This window comes from Hylobates moloch, unplaced genomic scaffold (genome assembly GCF_009828535.3).
Source record: "Hylobates moloch isolate HMO894 unplaced genomic scaffold, HMol_V3 SCAFFOLD_9, whole genome shotgun sequence".
Taxonomy (NCBI): Eukaryota; Metazoa; Chordata; class Mammalia; order Primates; family Hylobatidae; genus Hylobates; species Hylobates moloch.
The window spans coordinates 124,586,224-124,596,450 of NW_026652284.1; the positions used below are offsets into that span (position 1 = coordinate 124,586,224).

The window sequence follows — 10,227 nt, forward strand, 5'->3', positions numbered from 1 at the left end:
TTTTTTTTTTTTTTTTTTTTTTTTTGAGACGGAGTCTCGCTCTTTCACCCAGGCTGGAGTGCAGTGGCGCGATCTCGGCTCACTGCAGGCTCCACCCCCCGGGTTCACGCCATTCTCCTGCCTCAGCCTCCCTTGTAGCTGGGACTACAGGCGCCTGCCACCTCACCCGGCTAATTTTTTGTATTTTTAGTAGAGACGGGGTTTCACCGTGTTAGCCAGGATGGTCTCGATCTCCTGACCTCGTGATCCGCCTGCCTCGGCCTCCCAAAGTGCTGGGATTACAGGCGTGAGCCACCGCGCCCGGCCTCTGGCATCATTCTGAGACTCGGCAGTTGCTTCTCGCTGCTGTGGCCGGGCCTGTCTGTGGGAGCCGCATCCTCCTCATCTGCAGGCACTGGAAAACCAGACACAATCGGACATGTGTGTGGTTCTGTGGCCAAAGCACGCCCTTTGGTTGTGAACTTCATGACACCTGTGTGAGTGTTACCACGCAGAACACTTGCTGCTTTCAAGGTAGTCAGCTGTGGTCTAGAGTTACTCTGGAAAGGGGGGTGTTTCTGTTTGTACAGAGAGACTGCACACACCATAAGAAAGCATGAGAGGTTGGGGCAGAGGGCACCTGTTTCGTCTTGTCCAAACTGGAAGGCTTTGGAAGTCAGGGGAGCTGCAGGGTTCAGTGTCATCAGGGCCGTCTCAGGTGTGTTGGGGAAGGCCCTGGGGACCCACCGTCTAAAAGACGGCTTATCTTCTGGCAGTTTAGAGGTCGTGTTCTGGGTGAGGTTGGGGCTGTGTGTAACGTGAGAATTGCCCTGGATTGGGCTCTGGGAAGTCTTTCTGGGAGGTGTGGCTGCAGGCTCGCCCGCCAACCCATAACCTCTTTGGGCCTTGGGGACCTCTCCTGTGTGATGGGAATTTCAGAGAGGATAGTCTGGGTGTGCTGGGCGCCCCACATTCGAAGGAGCCAGGCTCTTGCACAGCCTCATGGGCCCTGGCAGGCACTGTGGGTTATCAGTGCCTGTTGCTTGGCAGGGCCATGTGGGGTTCTGTTCAGTCCTGTGCTTCACAGCTGTTGGTCTCATTCGGCAGCCATTCATTGAGTGCCTGCTTGTTCAGAGATGGTTGAGAGGTGGCCCTGCTCACAGTCTAGTGGGAAGACAGATTCCGTAAGTTAACAGTCACGCTGGTGTGTGATGAGGACAGTGGCAGGACAGGACCACGGTGAACAAGGTGGAGCCGGGCGTGGGCATGAGCGAGACTGCTGGTGGACCAGGGTAGGGTGATGGTGGCCTGGGGTCTACTGGAGGGATCTCTGTCCTGGATGAGAATGGGAGTGACAGACGCAGTTGGAGCCCCTTCTGCAGTGCTGGTTCCTGAGGAAAGGGCAGAAAACTGTTGTTGGAGACAGCGATCAGCCGGCCATGACTTTCCTGGCCTCACCTGCTTGGTGGAGCCCGTTGAAACACAAGCAGCTTGCGTTGCTGGTAACGGATGAGGTGGGCGGTGGTTGGGATAGCCACCTGGGGGTAGCTCCCTTGCAGCCACTTACGAGCTGCTGTTCAGAGTCTCTCCACAGTCCGTGGGCATGACTGCCTGATCTCGGGGCCTCTGGCCGTGCACGCGCTGGCACAAGAGGTGGCTAGGGTCAGGAGGTGCAGGCTGGGTAGGCAGCAGGTGGATGGTCTGCCTAAGAGTCGCTGCCCAGCTGCCTCGGGTTTTCCTTTTGAATCAGCACTTGCTGCATGTGACCTCGCCAAGCAGAGGTTTCTGTCAACCCGCTCTCTAGGGACAAGAGGTCATGGACTTTTCCCTTTGGCTTTCGTGTTGTTTGGAGTCCTCAAAATTTTCTGCAGGGCTCTGAGCTCTGGCCAGAAACCAGCTGGCAAGTCAGTTCCTTACTAGGTCCAGTGTTGAGGACCATGTTAGCGTCCGTGCCACGGGGCATGACTGGCTATGCACAGTCCTTTCGCCCCAAACCGTGACTTGTTAGAAGAGCTCTCAGTTGGGGAATTTGGGGTGGAGGGAGTTGTAAGACCTCATCATAGGTCAAGTGTGATTGGGAGACCAAGGTTTCTGGTGAGAGCTGTGGTGTTTTCTTTCTTTCTTTCTTTTTTTTTTTAATTATACTGTAAGTTCTATGTGGTGTTTTCATAATCACAAAAATAAAGTAACGCGATGTGTCAAGAGTCTTGTGGTGGGGCTTCTTTATTTATGTATGTATGTATTTATTTATTTTTTGCAACGGAGTCTCGCTCTGTCGCCCAGGCTGGAGTGCAGTGGCGCGATCTCGGCTCACTGCAAGCTCCGCCTGCCGGGTTCACGCCATTCTCCGGCCTCAGCCTCCCAAGTAGCTGGGACTACAGGCGCCCGCCACCACGCCCGGCTAATTTTTTGTATTTTTAGTAGAGACGGGGTTTCACCGTGGTTTCGATCTCCTGACCTCATGATCCGCCCGCCTCGGCCTCCCAAAGTGCTGGGATTACAAGCGTGAGCCACCGCGCCCGGCCTCGGGGCGTCTTTACATGTGTCCTGCTAGCTGCAGCATGTCCTCTTCTCCTCCAAGTAGAAGCTGTACAGGGTCCCTGTCTGTGGGGTCTCAGTAAGTTGTAAGTTTCTTCATTTGCTTTCAGGACAGTGACCTACACAGGCCACCCCTCCCATCCGGGCGTCCACCTTCAAGGTTGGCGTCTGCTGTCTGATTCCGTGGCCGGGCACTGTTGCCACTTCCTTCTGAGATGAGGATTGCTTTCCTCTGGCCACTGGTCAGTGGGCTCAGCAGCAGGAAATAGTAAATGACAGGTCAGGGTGCTGCCAAGAGAGTGCAGGGGCAGGGACGGGGTGGGTCCCATCCCAGATGAGCCAGATGGTGACGCCATCTCTTCCTGCAGAGACTGAGGGGACATTCAGAGATGGGGTGTGTTTGATGACCTGTCAACATCCGAGGCATCAGCCCTGGTTAAGCTGCGTTTAGCCTTCTCTCCTCTGACACTTTGACTCTCAGCCTTCCTCCCAGGAGGTAGGATAGTGTTGCCGTTCCGGAATCAAACATGGGAACCTGGCTTCCTGGCATGAGCCCAGTGGTGCTGACAGTCTTTGCTGACTGACTTGGTGATGTGGTTTGGCTTTGTGTCCCCACCCAAAGCTCATCTGAGTCGCGATTCCCAGTGTTGGAGGAGGGGCCTAGTGGGAGGTGATCTGGTCATGGGGGCAGATTCCCCCTTGCTGCTGTCGTGATAGTGAGTGAGTTCTCAGATCTGATGGTTTAAAAGTGTGTGGCACTTTCCCCTTTGCGCTCTTGCTCGCCCTCTCTCTCTCTCCGCCCCCCCACTGCTTCGCCCATACTGTGCTTGCTTCCCATTTGCCCTCTGCCGTGACTGTAAGTTTCCTGAGGCCTCTCAGTGATGCTTCCTGGAACTGTGAGTCAGTTAAACCCAGGCCAGGCGCGGTGGCTCACACCTGTAATCCCAGCACTTTGGGAGGCTGAGGAGGGCAGATCACTTGAGGTCAGGAGTTCTAGACCAGCCTGGCCAACATGGTGAAACCCCGTCTCTACTAAAATACAAAAATTAGCTGGATGTGGTGGCACATGCTTGTAGTCCCAGCTACTCGGGAGGCTGGGGCAAGAGAATCACTTGAACTTGGGAGGCTGAGATTGTAGTGAGCTGAGATCGTGCCATTGCACTCCAGCCTGGGCGACAGAGCGAGACTCCATCTCAGAAAAACAAACAAACCTCTTTTCTTCATAAATTACCCAGTCTTGCTTGGGTAGTTCTTTTTTTTTTTTTTTTGAGATGGAGTTTTGCTCTGTCGCCTAGGCTGGAGTGTAGTGGCGTGATTTCAGCTCACTGCAACCTCTGCCTCCCGGGTTCAAGCAATTCTCCTGCCTCAGCCTCCCGGGTAGCTGGGATTACACACATGCACCACCATGCCCAACTAATTTTGTATTTTTAGTAGAGACGAGGTTTCACCATGTTGATCAGGCTGGTCTCAAACTCCTGGCCTCAGATGATCCACCTGCCTCGGCCTCCTAAAGTGCTGGGATTACAGGCGTGAGCCCCCGTGCCCGGCCTGGGTTGTTCTTTGGAGCAGTGTGAGAACGGACTCATGCATTAGGTTAGGGTTAGGCTGCCTCAGACTCCAGCGCATGGAAGTGCTGGTAGTGGTTGAGGGCAGGGACGTGTCCTGGCCTCGTTCGACCCCACACAATTTCCTCTCTTTGCAGTTGCAGCTTTGCCATTTCCACTCTGCTCTGCTGCACAGCAGGCAGAAGCCCTGGCCGTCCCCTGCTGCGTTCTTCAGGAGAAACATCAGGGTCCTTCCTCCAAGGTAACGAGTCCTCCACGGGCACACGCCTCTCACCCAGGCAGGCATGGATGGCGTCTGTGTGCATGCAGAGGTGGCAGTTGAGGGCCCAAGGCTGGACCTTCTCCTGTACCCCCAACCAAGACAGGATATGTTTGCTCCTCAGTGCGGTGCACTGGGACCAGAGACCCCCAGGTCCTGACCCATGGGACCGTGCCCAGGGGTGAGCATACCCTGACCACAGCATTTAGAGCAGACAGCTAGCAAATCGGGAAGGGTGCACATGGAGCGCCTGCTCTGAAGAGCAAACTGGGTCATTCAGAGCCTGGAGGAGGGCGGGGTAACTGTAGATGGGGGTCACACAAGAGGAAGAGCAGCAAGAAGAGATGTGGAGGGATGGTTCTGAGCAGAAGGAAAGACCAGACGAGGTCCTGAGGCCAGCAAGGCTGGACCACAGTGGGCAGATGGACGGTGGCAAGGCAGGAAGGCCGTGGAGGGTAGACGTGGCCAGGCAGGGCAGGCAGGGTGAGCTGCCCAAGCGCCACTAGCTCGGCGAACGTGGCAGGGGTCTCCTTCTCCCGAGGGCTCTGCAGTAGGAGAATCTGTGTCCGTGGGACAGATGCAGCCGGGTGTAGAAACAGATGTGTGCTCAGACGCCTGCCGCACTCAGCATTATGGGCCGGGTGCAGAAACAGATGTGTGCTTAAGTGCCTGCCGCACTCAGCATTATGGGTTTTCTGCTGTATTCAGCATATGTGGAGCTCCTACTGTGTTCAGCATAGGTAGAGCTCCTGCTGTATTCAGCAAGTATCGGGCTTCTGCTGTGTTCAGCGAGTATCGGGCTCCTGCTGTATTCAGCGAGTATCGGGCTCCTGCTGTATTCAGCGAGTATCGGGCTCCTGCTGTATTCAGCGAGTATGCGGATCCCACTGTGTTCAGCATGGGGGAAGCTCCGTTTCTTGCTCTGTACTGTCATGTGACTCAGCACACGCCGACCTCAGCATCTTCTCTGTCTCTGCTGTGCTGATGACCATCCAGTTGAACCCTGCGAGGTGGACAGTGGTTGTGATTCTCCACAGTGTAGGCGGCCCCAGTCCATGAGGAGCACAGACCCGCCATTGAGTTGCTTCCTTTACCTGAGGAGCCATTTCCACGTCCCATGACCCCATTGGCTGGGTCTCCGGACAGACCTGAATGAGACCTGCCCCTTACGGCCATCTGGTGCCAGGCTTTGGTGCAGGGGCTCAGGGAAGGGGACACTGATGCGGTGGTGTTCCCTGCTGACCACACCGTCAGAATGGCTGTGCACACAGGAGTGAGAGGTGGTGCTGGGGGAGGTGGGGGGCAGAGGTCAGAGCCCAGCTGAATGTGAGGGGGCGGCGCCTCCAGGCTGCATTGCCTCCCCTCAGGTTCTCGAGCCCCACACCCCTGTGGAGGAAGGTGCTCTCCACCGCAGTAGTGGGGGTGCCCCTGCTCCTCGGAGCCCGCTATGTCACGGCAGAGGCGCGGGAGAAGAGGAGGATGCGGCTCGTGGTGGATGGCATGGGGCGCTTTGGCAGGTAAGAGGGCCCAGCGGTGGCGGGCAGGGGGTGTGGTGTGGCGGGCGGGGGATGCGGCGTGGCGGGCGGGGGGTGCGCCGTGCAGGAGTGCCTGCTCCAGATGCCCTCACAGACAAGGGGGGCGGGGGGTGCGTTGTGGCGGGCGGGGGGTGCGCAGTGCAGGAGTGCCTGCTCCAGATGCCCTCACAGACGAGGGGCGTGGGGCTGGGAGGCCTGCAGAGCTTGCTGAGGATTTTACAGCTGCTTTTCAGGCGTCCTTTCCTACATGGGAAGGTGCTGGCTGAGGGGACAGTGAGCACTGGCAGGCCTATAGGATGTGGTGTAGAGGAGGGTCCTCCACATTGGATGCAGCCGCCAGAGGCCCTTCCCTAGATCAGCCTTGGCCTGAGCGGGGAGGGGCTCCAGCCCTGGGCCGGTGCCTTCTCCCTCAGGCTTCCAGGCTGGCAGAGAAGCAGCTGCCCTGCCTTCCTTCTGTTCTCGCCCCATTGCAAGGTTTGGGCCTGGGAGAGGAGGCTGCCTCTGTCCCTAACCCTGGAGATAGGTAAAATCGGGTTGTTGCTGTCAGGGCCCTTCCTTCCTCCTTCACCTTACAGTGCAGAGCTCGGGGAGGGCGAGGACACCTGCTGTTGGAACCCTTGCGTGGGCATTCCTGCTTTTGGTCAGATCCCGGAATTCCTGTAGCCGCAAAGCCCTGCCTAGCCTGAGCCTGGTGGAGCCAGCTCTTGGCTTTGAGAGAAACCTGTTAGCCCAAAGCGCACCCCCCCCCCTTTTTTTTTTGAGACAGAGTCTCGCTCTGTCGCCCAGGCTGGAGTGCAGTGGCGCAATCTTGGCTCACTGCAAGCTCCACCTCCTGGGTTCACGCCATTCTCCTGCCTCAGCCTCCTGAGTAGCCCGGACTACAGGCGCCCGCCACCACGCCCGGCTTATTTATTTATTTATTTTGTATTTTTAGTAGAGACGGGGTTTCACCGTGTTAGCCAGGATGGTCTCGATCTCCTGACCTTGTGATCCGCCCGCCTCGGCCTCCCAAAGTGCTGGGATGACAGGCGTGAACCACCGCGCCCGGCCCCCAAAGCCCCTTTGAACGGAGTGTCAGGGCGGGAAGGAGGCAGGGTGGGTGTGGTCCTGTTCTGCCTCTGAGCATCTGCCAGGCCTAGGTCAGCTTCTCAGCAAGTGCCTCGGCTTCTGGTGCCTTCAGGGATTTCACCAGAAGTTTCACAGAAATTTCCTCCAGCAGTGAGTGGAAGCTTGTGGATAGCTGGGCACCTGAGGATTTTCAGCCTAAAGGACAAAACAGTTGTTCCCCATGTGGGTCTCCCTGGCATCTGGTTTTGCTTGGAGTTTCTGCCGTCCCTGCCTGCAGATTTTGGGTGGCATTGTCTGTCCTGCAGGGCCATCCAGTCTCGCAGCCTGGGGTGGCGAGGACAGAGCCTCGGGTCCTCTGCCTTTGTCTCGTGACCCTCTGCTGCGGTCATGCAAGGGCCACACAGGGCTGCCAGCCACTGTCCCCTGCAGCCTGGTTCTGAAGTGTCGGCTTGGCAGGCCTGGGTTTGTCTCACCCTCTATTTCATGGCATGCGGCTGTGTCTGCTGTCCACCTCCTCAGCCACCGGCTTGGTGAGCCTGCGTTCTGGGCTCACTTTCTGGGAAAACATCTTTTCACAGCTTGCTCTCGGGCTGAGCTGGGGTTGCAGGGAGGGACCTCTGTTGTTAATTTTCCCAGCAGTCTGCATGTTCTCCTTGGCTCTAAGCTGTCACGGTTGCATAGACAAGCAGGCCTGTGGCGCTTCCCTGGCAGGGCACAGGGTAGCCCGGGAACACATCCTGGGTGACAGCAGCACCCACGCAGGAGCCCAGGAAGGAGCGTGGGTGAGGAGCATGGCGGGGGCCAGTGCACCATAAGAAAAGGCAGCAGAGGTCAGAACAGGCCACAGGTACCCAAATGGTCAGGGGCTGCCCAGGAAGGTGGAAGGTTTGGGACTGTTTCTCCGCCTCCTAGCCCTGTCTCTAATCTGCCACTCCTTACGTTTTCTTTCTTTTTTCTTTTTTTTTTTGAGACAGAGTCTTGCTCTGTCACCCAGGGTGGAGTGCAGTGGTGCGATCTCAGCTCACTGCAACCTCTGCTCCCTTGGTTTAAGGGATTCTCCTCTCTCCCAAGTAGCTGGGATTATGGGTGTGCGCCACCACGCCCGGCTAGTTTTTGTATTTTTAGTAGAGACAGGGTTTGTCATGTTGGACAGGCTGGTGTCGAACTCCTGACCTCAGGTGATCCGCTCAGCTCGGCCTCTCAAAGTGCTGGGATTACAGGTGTGAGCCACCATACCTGGCCCTAAACTTAAATCGCCACCAGGTGCAGTGGCTCACGCCTATAATCCCAGCACGTTGGGAGGCTGAGGCAGGCAGATCACGAGGTCAGGAGATTGAGACCATCCTGGCCTACATGGTGAAACCCTGTCTCTACTAAAATACAAAAAAAAAAAAATTAACTGGGCGTGGTAGTGCATGCCTGTAATCCCAGCTACTTTGAGAGGCTGAGGCAGGGGAAATCACTTGAACCTGGGAGGCAGAGGTTGCAGTGAACCGAGATCGCGCCATTGCACTCCAGCCTGGAAGACACATCCAGACCCATCTCAAGAAAATAAAAATAAAAAATAAAATCACCTATGTGTGGCCTGGCGCAGTGGCTCATGCCTGTAATCCCAGCACTTTGGGAGGCCGAGGTGGGTGGATCACGAGGTCAGGAGATCAAAACCATCCTGGCTAACACGGTGAAACCCCGTCTCTACTAAAAAATACAAAAAATTATCTGGGCGTGGTGGCGGTCGCCTGTAGTCCCAGCTACTTGGGAGGCTGAGGCAGGAGAATGGTGTGAGCCCGGGAGGCGGAGCTTGCAGTGGGCCAAGATCGCGCCACAGCACTCTAGCCTGGGTGACAGAGCGAGACTCCGTCTCAAAAAAAAAAAAAAAAATCACCTATGTGTTTTGCTTCCCCCCACCCCCCCTTTTTTTTGTTTTTTGGAGACAGTCTCACTCTGTTGCCCAGGTTGGAGTGCAGTGGCTTCATCTTGGCTCACTGCAACCTCCATATTCAAGCAATTCTCATGCCTTGGCTTCCCGAGTAGCTGGGACTACAGGCGTGTGCCACCACGCCCGGCTAACTTTTTATATTTTTAGTAGAGATGGGGTTTTGCCATGATGCCCAGGCTGGTCTTGAACTCCTGAGTTCAGGTGATCCATTTGCCTCAGCCTCCCAAACGGCTGGGATACAGGTGTGAGCTACCATACCTGACCTAAATTTAACTTACTTTTTTTATTTTTAATTTTTTAATTTTTTATTTAACTTATTTTTTTTTATTTTTTGAGACAGAGTTTCGCTCTTGCTGCCCAGGCTGGAGTGCAGTGGCGGGATCTCGGCTCACTGCAACCTCCACCTCCCGGGTTCAAGCGATTCTCCTGCCTCAGCCTCTCCGAGTAGCTGGAATTACAGGTGCCCACCATCATGCCCGGCTAAGTTCTGTATTTTCAGTAGCAACAGGGTTTCACCATGTTGGTCAGTCTAGTCTTGAACTGCTGACCTCAAGTGATCTGCCCGCCTCGGACTCCCAAAGTGCTGGGATTACAGGCATGAGCCACCACGTGGGCCATGCCTGGAGTTTCTGCTGGGGTATTAATACTTGGGCGGGATTGATTGAAAATCTCCAGTTTCTCAGAAAATCCCGGGAACTCAGTTTCCAGCCCCGGTCCTCCCCCTCCCATCCCCGTAGGCCCCAGAGTGGTGGGTCTTCGCCCTGAGTCCCTCCTTAGCATAAACCCTCAGGGCCACCATGGAAAACAGAGGCACTCCTTATCACTCAGGACATTCCAGGGACTTAAGAAGGGACAAAGGTCAGACCTCTCTTTGGGTAAAGTTAATTCTTCATTGCACATGATTGGACACCTTTGAAGATTACAGGCTTGTAAGTATTGTATAACAAGAGTCAGCCAACTGTGGTCCTTGGGCCAAGTGCAGGGGCCCAGTGTGGCAGCTGTCTGATTTGTAAATAAAGCTTTATTGGAACACAGCCATGCCCATGCATTGCCTGTGACCACGTGGTGCATAGTTGCCCATGTGCTCATGCATGGCCATAGTGTCTAAAATAATTACCATCTCATCTTTTACAGAAATATTTCACTGCTTCTTATTTTCTCGGCGTGGGTTTGTCTGATGTTTGCTTGTGGTCCTATTCGTCATCCGTTTTGGCAGGAATCTCACAGGAGTGACACTGCTTCTGTCCTGCTGGGCACACGATTTCAGTTTCCCCATTTCATTTCCTTGTAATTAGCCGTATGGAGGCAGTTGAGATGATGTGTCTGTTCTCACTGCTCCTCCAC

The 10,227-nt window shown here is 55.5% G+C and overlaps 1 protein-coding gene across 1 annotated transcript in view; it reads left to right on the top strand.

Moving 5' to 3' along the window:
* The window catches only part of ADCK5 (aarF domain containing kinase 5), a 7,515-nt gene extending 1,615 nt beyond the window's left edge, over nt 1-5,900 (top strand). The window contains exons 2-3 of the mRNA XM_032760808.2: nt 4,220-4,323; nt 5,709-5,900. Of these exons, the coding sequence (XP_032616699.1) occupies nt 4,220-4,323; nt 5,709-5,862 (258 nt within the window). The 3' untranslated portion in view covers nt 5,863-5,900. The remainder of the gene's footprint in view (nt 1-4,219; nt 4,324-5,708) is intronic.
* The last annotated feature ends 4,327 nt before the right edge of the window (nt 5,901-10,227 follow it).